Genomic DNA, 18,363 nt, shown 5'->3' with positions numbered 1-18,363 from the left:
CAATAATAAATATGACTGAAATGGAAATGAATTTATCCTATAGTTTTAGGTTTATAGAATACAAATCTGTGTTATGACCTACAGTTTTTTTTTTTTTTTTAACATTTAGATACCTGGCTTTTTCTGAATCCACAGTGAAGACAAGGCATGGAAAGAAATGCCTGCTTACTTAATTTTTTGTGTTATTAAGGCATCTCCCTATTTGTCAACCAGCACCTAGTTCTGACAATAGTAAAAATGGCTTATGTTCATAAAAAATATGGTCCTTTAAGCTAGTTTCCATTACCTTTGTCGTGACATCCATTGAAAGCACTTTTCCTGAGCTCCAGAGCATCAGCGTCACAGCCAGGATAAAATGCACACTTGCCAGTCTCCAGTCCATCATCTAAGGGGCACACATATCAGAGTTAACATTTATTAGTTTGGCATATAAAGGCAGAAAATAAAAATTCCTATAAAGCTTGTTATGGGCACGTAATAAACCAAATTATTCTACTTCTATGCCTTGGAGTGCACCTCTGCAAAACCTAAATTACACTTAATAGAAGCTGCCAGTCTCTCAGAATGAATTCTACTAAGTCTTCATTTCCATGGAAACCCAGACTGGAGTTGTACAACTATAATCATTATTTATTTATTTATTTAGATTTTTAGGGCCATGCCCATGCAGCATTTGGAGATTCCCAGGCTAGGGGTTGAATCTGAGCTACACCACAGCCACAGCAATGCCAGATCCTTAACCCACTGAGCGAGGCCAGGGATCAAACATGCAACCTCATGGTCCCTAGTAGGATTCATTTCTGTTGCACCACAAGGGAACTCCTATAATCATAATTTAATTCAAAGTAACCCAAATCTGAGAAATCTAGTTTGTGTAACTTTATTCTTTGACTGTCTAATCCACGGATGACAACCTCATGTGCCTAAGGGGAAATGTGTTAACTTGGCTATGTATGAGAGATTGAGGCCTGGTGGAGTTTGTGGTAGAAAAGACAGAATGTCCTGTGTCTAAAAGTAATTAAATTCAAAATTTCAAAAACACCACAATCCACTAGGAGACTATCTTTACGTCCTTGTGACATGTAAGGATTCCTGGAGCAAGATTTGAAAAGTGGACCTCATAGAAGAACTTAAATTATACTGTATCAAAACTGAAAAATTCTACATGATAAATTACAATAAAAACAAATTACAAATGGCATATATTTTCAGTAGACATAAAAAAGAAAGATTAGCATTTGGAACATTTAAATAACTGATAAATAAAATTTTGAAAAGTGGCACACAAGTAAAAATGGGCCAAAGTTTATGAGGAGACATGTTTGAAAGTTCATACTGTCATTTTTTATAGTAGTAAAGAATTTGAAGCAATCCAAGTATGCTACTCAAGAGGAAATGGATTTATCAATTGGAGTATATTCATACTATTTGGACTAAAAGCAAAGAATTTAAATATATGTATTATCTACTGTTAAAACAAATGACCTAAATGTTATGTGTAAATATATGCATGGATTAAAAAAACAGATTTGTGGGGAAATTAGAAGTTCTAGAATAGTGTATACGGGATGCTACTCTCACCAAATTGGAAATACACAAAGCAATTTCATGTATTTTGAAATCTGTACATATGATTAAAGTATAAACCAGTGGAATTTGATTCATGACCATAATTGCTTCTGGGGAGAGTTGGAAGTAAATAAGATTATGGAGAAAACATAAGGGAATCAGTTTTTATCTCTCTATATATAGTAAAGTGAACACGTCAAAAATTCCATTTGTTAATTCTATATAGCAGGCACAAAGTTGTGTCATTTATACACTTATGAATTTTTACATTAAAAAGACACTATAGATCCAATTAAAGCTTATCTATGATCTAGATCAGGCATGCTGGCTGCCATTCTGGCCCCTGGTTCAAGTGGGAGGTATGGCCCCACTAGAAGAAGGTCATGGGCTATGAGCTGCAACAGAATGGGTTTGACTTCACTTATCAAATGGCATTGGGAAGCCCCCCAGTCTATCTTTCATGAATGAGAAGGTTCAGTAAACTTGTATTTTCTTAAAAAAAAATCATATGGAAACCTGCAGGGAGCAAAAAGAAAGGGATGCTGTTGTAGAATTCCCAGAAATCACCTCAGAGGACACTCGAGGAAGATGGAACAACTTTATTACGCTGGCGGGTCCATGGGAATCGATTCCCAATCATGGACCCCAAGCAAAAGGGGGGAGGTACATTTATAGTGCTTGCTTAAGTGTCTAACATGCCACATTAACCTTAAGTTACATGCAGGATACAGAAAGATGTATAGCTGTACAGAATGCCTTATATTGTTACTTTAATGATTAATGTCAAGTACAATCTAGCTTTTTTTGAGTTTCTTTAGAACAGTCGAGGCCCAGAGTTTCTCAAGTCCTAGTGACTTTGTTTTTTTCTCAGAGCCCTCATATGAGTCACCTTAAGTTCCCCAAGATGGACGGTGGCAGCACGATGGCTTTGCTCTTGCCAAGCTCCCTATTCCCTTTTCCACACCCCTACATTCCCCCCTCTTGATGCGCATCCTTTCTGATGTGCATCAGTCATTGGCAAATACTGTACTTGAAGGGTGTGGGCTTGGAACATGGTTCCTAAGCGGAGTGCAACAAGCTGAGTAACACAATTAAAAATACAATGTCCAAAGATTATTAATAGCAGTGTAATAACTATGATTAGTATTACATTTTTTCACTAGTCCCCTTTTATCCAAGACAAAACTGAAGTCCAGAAAGGAAGATTATTGTTAGACATTGCCCTAATCTGATTCCTCATATCATCTAACGTAGCAGTTACATTACCAGAGAGATCAGGAATATATACACAACATTCTGTTTTTATGATGGCACATGTCACCCCTTGGGTAGCTGTCAGGATATCTAGTGCCATTCTATTCTGAATGACCGCCTTTCTCATTAGCACTGCTTCAGTATTTAATGCCTTTATAGCTTTATTTTTCATCTATTAAAGCTTGCTTGGTAAAGTTAAAGTTTCTACCCTCATCATGATGTCTGTAGTCCATAATGATGGAAACAAAAGAAGGCATCCTTTAAGTCTAGGCAGGTGAACCAAGCTGCCTTTGCAGGCATTAAACTGAGCAAGGTGTACTGGTTGGGGACAGTGGGATGAAGAGTCACAACAGCCTCATTAACAGCCCACAAATCCCGCACTGGTTGGTAATCTTTCCCTCCCTCCTTCTTGACAGGGAGGATGGCGTGTTCAATGGAGACTGACATTTGACCAGTATACCTGCTTTTCTCTTTGTTCTTTCTGATACCACATCCTTGGGATCACAGGAGAGTGAGAGTTCCTGCACTAACAGCTGAATATGCCAGCCGTCCCCTAGATATTGCTATTGCTTAGGGAGCACCTCCCAACTCAGATCAAAAGGAGGAGTGTCACAGCAGAGGAGACAGGCAAGAGAGTCCCCAAAACCTTAGTGCATGGTTTCTGAACTGGTAAAGTCAATATTTCCTAGCTTAACTTCTCAAAGAGTGCCCCTCCCAATTTCCACAGGCACAACTTTCTCTGACTCTTACATCTCTTTTCCTAAGCAATGCACTTGGAGGTCCAACTCTAAGCTAAATCCCACCCTGTGTGGCTGCCCTGTGTTGGTGTCACAGATGAGAAAAGGGAGGGTGCCTCCTTTTCAGAAGGTGGCCATTCAGATGTCTGCCTGACCGCCCTCCTCTTGGCATATGGCTGGTCCATATAAACCCTGGACCTGGGCCAGACTCGCAGGGAGGGGAATCGCTCAGAGCCTGGCACAAACTTAAAGCCTTATGAGGTCACCATGGAACTGCAGGTTAGGACCCACTCGGACTCTGTAGCCACCACAGCCATGGAGCCACAAACTCGTACCAGAAGTGCAAGCGAGTCAGGTCAAACACACATTCACACTCACACACACATGCACTCAGAGGTTATCACAGTTCCCCCACTCCCCAGGGGTTCCTGGCTACTGCTCTGGTCAGGCACAACTTCCAACAGGGAGCAAGTTGTGCTCCGATCAGGCACAGCTTCTGATTAGGAGCCCAGCAGGACTCCGCTCCCAGGAGTTCTGAACCACTGCTCCAGTCAGGCACAACTTCCAGTGGGGAACAGGTAATGCTCTGATCAGGTACAGCTTCCGATCAGGAGCCCAGCAGGACTCCGGTCAGGTACAACTTCCAACCGGGAGAGTCCACCTGTGACTCATGCACCTTTCTCTCGGTGCACTCATCCCCAAGGGGTTAATCACACCCCTTCTTCTGCCCTATGGGCAGGACCTGTCCCCCGTTCCTTACCTGGCTGATCCTCACCAGGTCTGTCTGGTCAGTCCGCTCGACCTGAGGCTGCAGGGGCCACCAGTCCTGAGTTCCCTGAAATCAGGGAGGCACACCTATACCCAGCAGCAGCTGGCCCCCGCTGCCACAAACCACCGGCCAATGATGACAGTAGCTCAATGGGCCAGTTTCTCTGGGTATTCTAGGAATATGTTGTAGAATTCCTAGAAATCACCTCAGAGGACACTCGAGGAAGATGGAGAACAGCTTTATTACATCGGCGGGTCCACGGGGAATCGATTCTCAATCATGGACCCCAAGCAAAAGGGGGGAGGTACATTTATAGTGCTTGCTTACGTGTCTAACATGCTACATTAACCTTAAGTTACATGCAGGATACAGAAAGATGTACAGCTGTACAGAATGCCTTATATTGTTACTTTAATGATTAATGTTAAGTACAATCTAGCTATTTTTGAAATTCTTTAGAACAATTGGGGCCCAGAGTTTCTCAAGTCTCAAGTTTCTCAAGTCCTGATGACTTTGTTTTTCTCAGACCCCTCATGAGTCACCTTAAGTTCCCCAAGATGGACGGTGGCAGCACGATGGCTTTGCTCTTGCCAAGCTCCCTATTCCCTTTTCCACACCCCTACAATGCTAGGAACCATCTGAAGAACAGGATTTGAGACATTTTTGCTTTAGTAATTGTGTGACCTTGGGTGTCATTTAAACTACTTGAGCTTTAGGTGTCATATCTGTGAAGTGAGGAGTAATTTTCACTTCAAAACAGCTTTGAAAGGATTGGATTGATTCATGTATATCCTCTGCATGCCCTATAGTATTTATAATTTGTAAGTGAAAGAACAGTTATGAGATCTTACTAAATATTTCTTGAATAACTATATTATCTTTGGTGTGACTAAAGATTTTCTTTATGACACTTCCTTAAAGTATTTTTACTATGAAATGTGAGTGTAGATTTTAGCAAATAAATGTATCTGTCATAATATAGACAAATAAATGTTTTATATAGACAGAGCAGCATCTGTACTAACCATGCTTATTAAGACTTAAAATGGAGATAAAATATTTTAGCATAGTCTATAACATTCATTTATCAAATATAATCTTAATTTTCATGAAATGTAATTTAAACTACTTACTTATGTCAGTGATTACTCTATTTTGGAATCTAGTCACAATGATAGTCACTGACTGCTTCTCTGTAGTGGAAGCACTTTCTGGAAGGAAGCAGTAAATTCTCTCTGTTCTCTTTCTACAAATTGACATTTAATATTTGTGTTCTGTGGTGAGTATCAAGAAATAGCTAATCATGATGAGCTCTCTAAATTGAGACAAGAAAAATAACAAGTACAAATGTAACAGTTATCTGGTGAAAATAGCAACCCAAAACTGCATTATTTATTCCTTTAGAAAATCAGCTGTTGAATCATTTTTCCTTCTGATTTTGCTGATGTCTTTGACTTTCCTCAACAAAAGGGAAAATTTATTAAAAACATAGCTGTATTTTAAAAATGATTTCATATTTCCGGCATGTCTTTTTTTTTTTTTTTTTTTTTTAGTAGCTCTCTCATTCAGTCAAAGATAGACTACAATTGCGATGTTTTCCTTCCTTGTTTTTTATCATGCTAAAAAACAGTTTACAAAGTGTGAAACTGCTCATTTTATAAGTCTTTCCATGTGGATTTCCTTCAACTATTTTTATGCACATTTTACTAACTAGGTCTCTCTTCATCTCTGCAGTCTTATAAATGGCACAGGATGATGGGTGTTTATAATAATGATGATTATGTCTGAGGTGTATATTTTTGTGCTTGGGTGTATATAGGAAAAAAGTCATAATGTATCATCTTACAGATAACCACATCCTGATTATTTGGATAGGGAGATGTAAAAATAAATGCTGAGTTTAAATACACACATTTAATGGTTTAAAGCCATGCTTGCAGCCAGTTAACCAAAAGGCCAAGTTCCTAAATATGGCATTTGGTACACTAATGAAAACAAACACCCTGGCACCTGCCACACAAAAGACATTTGATTAACTAGTTGAAACTTGATTGCTACAAAATTAGAAACAGAGGAAATTATAGGGAGGGAAGGAAAAGACTAGGTTCAGCTCCATTTCCCTATTTTGTTGATAGTGGATAAATATAGCCCATGACTTAAAAATCTCCTCAGCCCCATGTACACTCCAGATCACAGAAAGAACACTCAAAGGGTAGTCATTGTATGACTATGCCGTAGTGAAGGTGTTTGCAATTTTTTTCAGTACAGCAATAATTTTCATTGAGTAATTTTTGAATAATATTCCTCTAATGTGAGAAGCTTCAAAGGAAACAGTGGGCATGGGATCTGTCTTATAAGAAATTTCCATGTGTACTTCATTCATTTTCAGCCAACTGGTCTACTATGTGCACAGATTTTCACTAATGATATTGATGAATAAACAAACATCTTACATGGCGTAATATCTTAACCTTTGTTTCAAAGGTTATCACATGTAAGAACTCATTATATTCTGAAGATATCCTCCACTTCATGGCTAGAGGGGTGGCAAAGGGAGCAAGGTTGTCCTTGAAGTTTAGGACTTGAACATACACAGATTGTATATTCCTTTAGAACATTGACAGTGCATACTGACATACTAAAGGCTCTACAAGTCTAGAAGTAAAGTAAGTGGCTTAATTATATTTAAACTGGGATTAAGTGAGAACTCTGTTAAAACAAAGAATGATGTTCACATTATTGAGAATCAATGCCACACTGAGTCATTTTTACAGTGAGCTGGGGCAGAAAAAGAAAAGATTGACAATCACTGATGCAAACTATCTATCTTTGAGGGCTGGTGTTGAAGAAAAACAAATCACACAGGTGACTGTGGTAATTTCTCTTAAATAGCATCTGACTTAGGGATAGCAGACTAACTGTTAGAAACTCATAAGGGGATGGAGTTTGGGGGCTAAATCTCGATAACTTCTGGGGAGTTTTTATTTACCCTAATTTATTGATTGGAAATATTTGAAACAGACTCTTCCTACCTTATTTTTTAACAGGAATTAAAAATAAAGTTTTAATTAAAGCTAAAAGACTTAAAAAGTAATTAAAAACATTTTTTAATACTCTCCTACTTTGACCTTGCAGATGTGTAAGTGAGATTTAACAGGACATGTTACGAAGGGTCCCTATTTCTGACACTGGGAAGTGACTGTGTGTGCCTGCACATAGTACTGCCCACAGTCTTCTTTCTCTGAAAACAGAGGTGGTCTGCTATGCAAGTGGTGAGTCAGCTTGGCCCACAGTAAAATCTGTAAAACAGAGCATGTTCTTCTTCAGTGTACATTTTACCCTGGTCCATGAAGTAAAAGTCAAAGTCTTTGATAAAAGAGGGAAGCTTCCAGAATAGTAGATAACAGAGTAACTATCTTTTCTTTTTTTGTTTTAAAAGAGGGCCTGGGGAGCTTGTGGTTAATGGATACAAACTATTGCCTTTGGAATGGATTAGCAATGAGATCCTGCTGTGTAGCCCTGGGAACTATGTCTAGTCACTTATGATGGAGCGTGACAATGGGAGAAAAAAGAATGTGTACATGTATGTGTAGCTGGGTCACCATGCTGTACAGTAGAAAAAAAATTGTATTGGGGAAATAACAATTAAAAAAGTAATAATAATAATAAAAGAGGGCCTGAAAAGAACAATGGTTAACACAGTATATGGCTCATTGTGATAGAAAAACAACTTGATCTAGGGGTTCTGATACTCAGGTCCTGCCTTGGCTCGGCTGCTATTTCACTGTATGATTTTGGGCAAACCCTTACCTCTGTAGACTGAATGAAATTAGCTTAGTTTCCTCAACCTCTAGAGTTGCTTCTAGGTTTTTTAAAGTCCATTGCCACGTCTGGTTCTTTTCTGGTGGAAGTGCAGACTCCGTATGTAGGTAATAATAATTGGTGCAGCTTTGGTTGGGAAAAGCTTTCTGTTGTTCCTCGTCAGCTGATATGTCATAAGATTTGACATCTAGGTTTTCACATAAATATACTCCTCTTGAATTGTAAGTACTTATGGCTGAAAAGAGATGGCCTTCAAATCTTTGATTTTTAGATGTCATTATGGTAAGAAAGAAAAATATGTTACCAATTAAATTATGACACCCTATCAAGTTTAAGACATTACAATTTCAGAGATGTTAAATGTGCATTAGAATGGATGAAATACGGTATATCTATTTACTTTCAAATGTTTGTTTTTTTTTTTTCCATCATGCTTAATTTAAGAGAGTATACTCAATTCTCCTACACTTTCATAACAAGAACTGTTAGAGTTACAGCTGCTCTTTTGGGGTCAGAGAAAGAAAAGGTTAACTCATTATCGTATATCATTTTTTTTTCTTTTTATAGTCATACCTGCAGCATATGTAGGTTCCTGGGTTAGGGGTTGAATTGGAGCTGCAGCTACCAGCCTATGCCACAGCCATAGCAATACTAGATCAAAGCCACATTTACGACCTATGCCACACCAAATAGCAATGCTAGATCTCTAACCCACTGAGCCAGGCCTGGGATCAAACCCGCATTCTCAGGAACATTGTGTTGGGTTCTTAACCTGCTGAGCTACAATAGGAACTCCCAGATATAAATTTAAAAAAAAATCACATAATATTAAAATATTTAAAGATTTGATTCCTCTCATTTGTAGTTAACAATTTGTCTAACAAGGTAAAATAATCATTTGAATGGCAAATTTTAGTATTAGTGGATATAAAATGCTATTATTAAAAATTCCTATTTCGGATACAAAAATAGGAAATTTTAACATTAGAAATTTTCAGATATCTGAAACAGCACCAACTTCACACCTACACTGACATATGTACACATATTTTTCACATAAGTTTTCTCCAAAAATCTTTAGATAAACTAACAAGTATTTTAAAAATAAAATTCTTTTGGTCAATAAATAGCTACTCAGCATCAGAAAATATTTCTGTGATGGTGAGGAAAGACTCAGAATTAGACCTGAAGGATAAAAAAAAATCTCCTTGCTGTGTTAGATGATCTTGAGCAAGATACTTAAACTGTCAAAGTTGTCTAAAAAAACCACATTTTATGAATTCACACTGTAACTTTAGTTAATTTTAAAATTTTAAATTAATTTACAAATAGCATAAATTATTACGGATTTGCCTTGTTTGCCAAATAAGAGCAATAGAAACATTTCATTTTATATTTAATGTTATTTATTGAAAATGTACAAAGATATAAATTTATCTGTGAGAAAATTCTGCATAATTTTTATTTTTTTTTATCATGAGTGAAACTTTTCTTTGGGAACTCTAAATTTTCCATGAAAACATTTTGCAAACTATAAGATAATGTGGAAAGATGAACAACTATAAGCTAATGTGGAAAGATGAATGCCCAGTATATAAATTATTACTGAGCTGAAAGCTGGTATTTGAAGTCAGGTCCTTCCAGGGGAAGTAGAACTTGTACTCAACAATCACCTAGGGAATTTGGGGCCATTCATAGAGACAATCAACAAAGTTTATGTTAAGCAATCAAGAGGATACATATAGCAGATTGGTGTTATACAGATAATCTTGATATTTCAATGATGGACAATTGAGCAGGATGTTAAGTTTGTTTCTAGTTTTCATTGACGAAAGAAGCAACCAGGGGAAGCTTTTTCAGGTCTGCTGGAAAGCAGACTCAGACACCGGAGTCTCTTTATTGGTGCTGCAATTCCACAGCCTTTGGTGCAATCAGTTCCAGAAACTCGAGAGCTAAGTGTGGCTGTAGTACTTAGAACCTTAGAACTTGGGGATTAGTTTTGGATCTTCATAAACTCATCTGTAAGATGTAAAATCAATAGGATTTTCACCCAAGGGCAATTGAATTACAATTTGTAGCAACTGTCACATATATAGCATCTACATAATTTTCCCAAAAATACTTCTGAGAAATACTTACGATGTTTAGTTACTTATTTAAAATTCTCTTTGTGAAATTTGCTATTTTAGTAGATTGTGCCATACTCAATATATTTGCTTTATATTTTGAGCATGACTTGAAAGGAAGTTGCAAATTGAGACAGAAGTTGAACATTTCCTTTTTTTAAAAAGATTAAAAAGTGAGGAATGTGTTCTTTCTCATTTCTCGTTGCTCTTGTATCAGCGCTAGTAAATTTTCCACAGTTGCAAAGCCAATTAGAAGAACAAGAACAACAAGATACACTTTCAGACTCTCAGTTTCATGCTCCTTCAAGTATAACTTATTTGTAGAAGTATAGAACATTTTTCCCATTTCCAAAACAAAATGCTTATAAAGTAAAATGTTTATGGATGAGGTGTTCTTAATGTGGCAGACACTTGCATTTTAAAATGACTTTCCCTGAACACTACGAGTCAGGAAGAATGATCATTTACTATAATATATGTATTAACTGATTTTATTCCATTTGGCACCATTTTCATTCTTTTTTTTTTTTTTTTTTTTTTTTTGTTGTTGTTGTTGTTGTTGTTGTTGCTATTTCTTGGGCCGCTCCCGCGGCATATGGAGGTTCCCAGGCTAGGGGTCTAATCAGAGCTGTAGCCGCTGGCCTACGCCAGAGCCACAGCAACGCGGGATCCGAGCCGAGTCTGCAACCTACGCCACAGCTCACGGCAACGCCGGATCGTTAACCCACTGAGCAAGGGCAGGGACCGAACCTACAACCTCATGGTTCCTAGTCGGATTCGTTAACCACTGCGCCACGACGGGAACTCCGACCATTTTCATTCTTTTTCAGACTCTATTGCCTTCCAAAATCATATAATTTTGTTGTTAAATACCTCCCTTTTTTTTCTATTTGGAATTTTTAATCATATTTCTAGTATCTTTCTTGTAAAAATTTAGGAAGGCAGAAACCTACAATAACACTTTAAAGAAAGATTTCATTATTAAAGAGCCTAGGTATGTATGTTTAACAAAGTATTTTGTTGTTATTGTAAACTCCTTGAGGGTAGGAACTATGTCATCTTCACAACTGTATCTCAGCACCCAACATAGTGCCTGGAATAGAGTCAACATTATGTGTTGAATGAATGAATGAATGAAGTAGCCTTATGTGGTAGATAAACAGAAATGTGGGACAGATATTAACATCCCAGATTATTGACATGGGAACTAAGACTTTGAGATGGGAAGATGTTTGCCCAAGAGATTTGCCTACAGTATTAATGTGATGAAGTTCATGCCAGAATCCCAGTATGTCCATTCATGTTTCACATCACAGATTCTCCTTCTAATGAAAGGAACATGCATCAGTATTCCCTAATCAGTAAAGTTTAAGATTTCTCCTTATCAGATATTAATTTGTGCTTAGATCCTTGAAACATTATTAGTTTCTTCATATAAAACCATGTCCTCAAGAAATAGAAGAGAACCTTGTGTATGATTGTATACAATTCTGGTAAGGGAATTTGCTCGTTTAATTCTAATGATAATGGGAGAAACCAGAATCTTCAAAACTAGAGATAGAGAAATGCTATAGAGGTGCACATAAACACGCTGCTTGGCCATTTGATACTAAGTATTTTTTATGTGGTATAAAAAGGGTGTCAAAAGGAAAATTTGGATAAATGCAGGTAAACATGACATATATAAGCATCAGGATAATGTGGAATATTACCACCTCCTTCACCCTTTATCCCACTTTGTATTATATATACTATTTAATGAAATATTAAATAATATTTTGATTCCATTAAACTAGTCAATATAGTCAATAAAAAAATACACCAAAATGTCAAAGAGTGAAAGTGTAAATTTTATAACACTCGGTAAGATGCATTTATAAGGTATGCTCTGTATATCAGGTGCCAGGGATATAAACATGAGTAAGACACTCTCCCTGTCTTCCTGCTGCTCACATCCTGGTGGAGATGGAAACTCCTTCATCAGTTGCCCTGCCTGTCTGGTCAAGATTTCCTCCTGCAAGAGCAGGCTCTTCCTGGAATGCTTTCATTTCCTTCAGGTATAATTGTTGTAAATAATCTTTTTAAAAATTATTTGCATAGTACTTTATTAGTCTGATATCCATCTACCTCCTTTCATTCTCACAACAGTCATGTTGGAGCTATATCAAAAATATTATAATTCAATTTTTTTAAATAGATGAACTGACCCAACCTGGACTACTTTAGAACCTTTGTCCCCTAGCTCCTGGTATTGAATGAATACTTTCTAATACAAAAGAAGTGAATTAGTAGAAAGAGATTTGTTGACCTTTAGTTACACAGACCTGGATATGACTCCTTACTGAACTTGTTACTTAGCCTTTTTGTTTTAATATCTTCATCAAGAAAATTGGGCAAAGACTTACTTGGTAAGTTTATTAGAAGGATCAGAAATAATAAAGGTAAAGGGATTGGCACAAAGTGGTTACTCAAGAAATAACAACCATCACCCTGATATTGCCTTCTAAAAATAGCAACTTTTCAAAACATTTCTTGCTACTTTTTAATTTTTCCGGAAACTGATTTTTACCCTTGTTCATTTTTAAGGAGTAAAATTAGCCCTTGGAATCTAGAATTATGGCAGAGTGATAGAAAATAAAATACAATAAAGATGGTAATATCAATTGGGGGTAGGAAATTTTACTAAAGAGTGTTTTGAGTGGTAATTACTCTAACATTTAATGTTACAGGGTATTATGTATTATCATTAATTTCAGCCATAATATTCCTATGAAAATATTAGCATACACCTATAAAGAATTTCATAATGAGAGGAAAACAAAGGGAAGAAATCTCAGTTAAACTCAAAACATAATTTTTCTTCGAGTTTTAATTATATTAACAAAGGAATTTTTAAATTGGATTTTAATAAGGTTTTATGATACATATTTTGCTTTATAGTTCATAAGATATCTCTATTTCATTTTTTTTTAAAGTCACTAATTATGTTGGTAAAGTCATAGTTTTCACTTAGTTTTTATAATATTGAGAGTATAGCATAGTCATGCCGTGTTATGGAAGCAGAGCCACTATGAATGTTATGGACATTAAGGACCTTTTTATATGAACTAGACCTTACACAGCACAAGCATGGGAGCAGCTGGGGAGGGATGGACTGTGGAGCAAGTAGAGAAAGAGAGTAGGTGACTTTCTAATCCTCTTCAAGTCATGTCACGGATGGCTAAGTCAGAGTTTGCAAGGAAATGCAACCTCCAAAGTGGGACCATAGGGAAGCCAGGGAATGTGGGTGGGTCAGAAGCAAAGTTATGTGTGGTGGCCCAGGTGATATTTTAAAAGTGCATTTTTCACCATTATTATTATTATTATTATTATTATTATTATTATTTTTGTTTTTTTTAGGGCCCCACCTGTGGCATATGAAAGTTCCCAGGCTTCAGTTCCAATTGGAGCTGTAGCCGTTGGCCTACGCCACAGCCACAGCAACACTACATCAGAGCCACATCTGTGACCTACACCATAGCTCACCGCAATGCCAGATCCTTAACCCACTGAGCGAGGTCAGGGACCAAAACCCCGCCCTCAGGGATCCTAGTTGGGTTTGTTAACCGCTGAGCCACGAAGGGAACTCCCCACATGTTTAGAGTCTTATGTGTCATAGGAAGGTAGAATTTTAGAAAGGAAGGGGATGCTCAATAGAAAATTGTGGAGTTTACCATCCTCAACAGATGGAAGGAGTCAGACTCAGAGGTGATTAATTCATCTGAGGGAGAGGAGATGAAGGGGAGATATGAAATGACTGAAGAAGAGGAGGAGCAGGAGAAGTCATGGCAGAGGAGTTGTTCCTGGAGGAGCAGATGCTCTGTGCTGAGCCTGGAGCTGATGATGCATCAATAAGGAAGAGGCAAGACTGAGCAACAGCCAGTTCAAGCCAACTGAGGCAACAGCAATTATTGGCCAGTGATGCTAACCACTCCAGAGAGGTACCCTGAAAATTATCTGGAGAAAGGAAAATAAAAGTTTCGATAAAAATATCTCTAATCAGAGTGCTCTTTAGGCATAGGGGAGTTGGCCTGTGTGGAGAAGTGTCCAGGGTTAGGAGGGAACTCGTGACTCACCTTTTGTACCCACATGGACTCCAGTTTTACTGAGGGGAAAATGAAGCCCCTAGGAGGCTGGGTAAAAGCTGTTGAAGTCAGGACTGGGATTAGAAGTTTGGTTTCCTGACTCCAAAGCTTGTGTTCCTCTGATGACACCATTGAATCTAAGCAAACGTTGTCTGGTGGGTAGAGATCGCAGTGGATGATATATGGACAAAGAGGTTAAATTAGATGATATCTAAGGATTGGCTCCAAGATTCTGTGATACTGAGTCTGATTCTCTAATACAGGGAAAAGGGATTGAAATGGAGGCACCCCCAGGTTATTCTTACATTCAGTATCACTGGCGATTTTAGTTTCTTGCATCTCTTTCCATAATAACAAAATATTATTGAGCCCCACTCTGTGCTTAAGCTTGCCTGATGCTGCACAACTACACAGTGACAGAGTTGAGGTAGTATTTTGGACCTGTTTACTTTGAGTTCTATTCCTTGGAGAAAAGCTCAGTCAACCTAATTTTATTAATCAAATGCTCAAATCATTGAAAGTATTTGAACAAGAAGTGAAAATTATAGCCCTGAGGTCCCCAAACCTAGTCTACTAAACATATCTGCTTCTTTCCTGCTCATGATTCATTGTATAAGAATCAGTTTAAAATTCTGAGAAATTAAAGGGAGAAAGCAAATGGTAACCTTAAATAACTTATTGAATGAAGCTGTAGTGCAATTCACTTATAGAGAGGACGCTCGAATATATAGCTATAGGATGTTCTCCTTAGAAAAGTTCTATAAGAGTGCTAAAGCATAGAACAAAAGAGAAGACACGACACGTGTGGTATTTGTGGGAAGAGCATTAAATATAGTGCAGTCAATTCTATAGCTTATATGGGCATTAAAATCATTGTAAATCATTGTTAAAATTATCTAATTTCTAGAAAGACAACTCAGAAAATATAATTATAAATTATGTATTATTATATATAACACATATAAAATATATAATGCACACCCATATATTGTATATAAATTATATATCATCTATATTATAAATTAAAACTATAATACAAAGAAACAATATTTTGTATTGACAGAACTAAATTTATTGTGCACACTATTTCCACAGATCCAAACCTAAAACAAAATTTTAAATTTCCTCTTAAACAGAACTTAAATATATGTTTCAGATTAACCCTTAATTCAACCACATAAAGCAAGAGAACTTCAAGTACTGCAGAATAGACATGATCTAAATCTACCCTAAACCATGTTATTAGTATCAAATTTGCCTATTTGGGAATTTTACAAGAAGAAAAATAAGGGATAGTATGGGTTTGAAGAGTATGGGTTTGAAGACTATAAAATTTAGAATTTGATTAACTTAGGGAGGGCTCTTAAATTCTGATTTTGATGGAAATAAAGATGAGAAAAACTTTTTCTGCTATCTAAATTTTTAAAATTAGGCCACTTTATACATTTAAAAATTTTTCTAACACTGGACATATCTGATGAAAGCAAAATTAAGACATCTAACATACATATTATCATTATCTTGAGTTTTCTTTCTCTTTGTTTCAAAATGGAAAACAAAAGCCAAAATTATCTAATATAAAACAACAAAATTATCTAATATAAAACAACAAAAGCCAAAATTATCTAATATAAAATGCCTGAGCAAACCATTATCTCCACCCTAAGTTTGCATTACAAAAATATCTTAGATTTTCTACTCATTTTTAGAGAGGAAAATATTACCAAAAAATAAATTTTTGGTAAATTTTATTACCAAAATTACCAAAAAATAAATTTTTGGTAAATTTTATTACCAAAAAATAAATTTACCAAAAAAAATTTCTAATTTTAACAAAATCAAGATATAATCAAAACATCTTAAAAGTATGCGATTTTTTTTTTAAAGTTAAAAGGAAAAAACCTAACTCTTTCTTGGCTTTTCTATTTAACTTACCTTGTGAAAAATCAGGAGATTCTAACTTTAAAGTCCTGTCTGTGCAGTTTCCCCCAAACTCAGCTCTGATGGTGAGTTTTCTCTCTGAGTTTTTATAGTCTCAGTTATACACCCCTTACTCCAATCCCTGCCTTTGCTTTCTCTTACATCATTTCTACAGATTTTCCACTGAACATTTTCCCAAGCTTCTCTTCAATATCTTTTTTTTCCCCTCTCCCAGCCTCTATACTCATTCTCTCTTTCCCTCTCCTGTTCTTCTTTTCCCTATTTATGCTTTCTATTGCTTGGATCATGAAATTTAAATAGCAGCTGGAACATGGGCTCTGGAAAATTTAAGTGTACATTTAGCATTGTGTTCAGCCTTAGACCCATCACCTCTTCCTGAGGTTTTAGTCCAGCTCTGATCATCACAAATCACATTTGAGAAATAAAATACACTGAGGTTTGGTAAAAAGAATGTCACTAGGTTGTTTCAAAGTCTGATTTAGGGAGAATAAATCAGACCCACATGATTTATTGGTATATAGTTTTCACTCTTAAATTAAATGATCATGTATAGAAACAGTGAGTAGTTTCGGCCTCAGTCAGGTGCACAACCCTGTCAGTGAAACTGACAGCTACGTGGTAATTAACATTGCTATACTGGGGAGGCTGTCACTAACAAATCTATAAATACTGAACTGTGACATGTGGGGTATAAATGCAGACCTTGTGATCATTTTAATCTTGCTCTTGTTCTCCAGGATTTTAATTTCCTATTAACCAAAATATTCCTGTCTCTGAAAGTTTCCTTCATTTCCACTTCTTACTAATTACATTTGCAACTTTACATACATGAATAATAAAAAGTAAGTTATTCAGTCCCAAAGGTAACGTGTAACATTGTCAGATCATCATTAGCTCATTTATTTCACAAGTATATTCCCATTTGACAGATAAAGAAACTGAGGCTACGTAAATTAAGTGACTTTATGAGATCACACAGCTGAGAAGTTGCAGCAGAGCCAGATTTCAAATACAAATCTTCTTAATTCCATATGCAGTTCTTTTCCCACAAATTCACTCTGTCTCACTATGTAAAAAGCTGGCAAAGAGAATACAAACTGGATTATGGTTTTCACAAATAGAAATAAATTTGCTCCTTTGGGTTTTGCTTTAAAAGCTGTTTAAAATATTGCTCACTAGTGTAGTAACTATTACATGGTTAATTTAGATCTAGATGGAGAACTGACCAGAGCACACTGAATTGGTGGGGCAGTAAAATGCTTTATTTTTTTTTTTATGAAGGGTTTCCAGGGATAACATATGTCTTAACAAGCTTGAAATTTGAGTAGTTGGCAGCGATAGTTCGCAAGTCAAGATAAAATACAGCCTAATTTGTGGATCCTTGTTTAGACATTACTGCCGTAAAACCATTACGTTAACTTGAATCCACATGATGGAAAACTCTCAATATAGATTTAACGGATGCATCACAATGCTATGAGAAACCAGTATTCTTGACACACCTTTGACCCTTATTTTAAATTCCTCCCCTAGCATGCTGACAAGTGATATCTGTGGCTGACTTATTCCAGATCTATCCCTGCTTAGACAGTTTAAAGATTCCACCCTATTTGTGGATTTCGTTGACCTAATTCAACAGTTTGTCTTAACTCTGTTCTGTAGGAGTAGAAATAGCAACAGCTTATTCCAGGAATATAACCATGGTACATTTAAGCCATTTATATAGGCTTCTGCACATTATATACCTCTATGTAAATAACTGATGGATTTGTACATGATAGAGAAATTCTGTTATCTAAAAGAGAGAGTAGAAATAGAAGCACATGAAGAAATAGAAAGAGAATAAGCACTCAGTGACAGATTGAGAGACTAGGAAGAGAAAGGGAGAGAAAATGTTAGCAAAAACTTATATTTTTGTGGTTGTGGTTGCTATGGACGTATTATTATTCATATGTAATAGATGAGAAAACTAAAGTTCCAAATATGTGAAAGGATAGCCCAAGTGCTCACGGCTTAAAAGT

General features: G+C 36.5%; 1 protein-coding gene across 1 annotated transcript in view; it reads right to left on the bottom strand.

Moving 5' to 3' along the window:
- Positions 1-16,389, bottom strand: part of OSTN (osteocrin) — a 43,246-nt gene extending 26,857 nt beyond the window's left edge. The window contains exons 1-2 of the mRNA NM_001098597.1: positions 16,337-16,389; positions 287-385 (exon numbers count right to left, since the gene is read on the bottom strand). Of these exons, the coding sequence (NP_001092067.1) occupies positions 287-385 (99 nt within the window). The 5' untranslated portion in view covers positions 16,337-16,389. The remainder of the gene's footprint in view (positions 1-286; positions 386-16,336) is intronic.

Source organism: Sus scrofa, chromosome 13, assembly GCF_000003025.6.
Source record: "Sus scrofa isolate TJ Tabasco breed Duroc chromosome 13, Sscrofa11.1, whole genome shotgun sequence".
Lineage (NCBI taxonomy): Eukaryota > Metazoa > Chordata > Mammalia > Artiodactyla > Suidae > Sus > Sus scrofa.
This window is presented reverse-complemented; position numbering and strand designations above follow the sequence as displayed.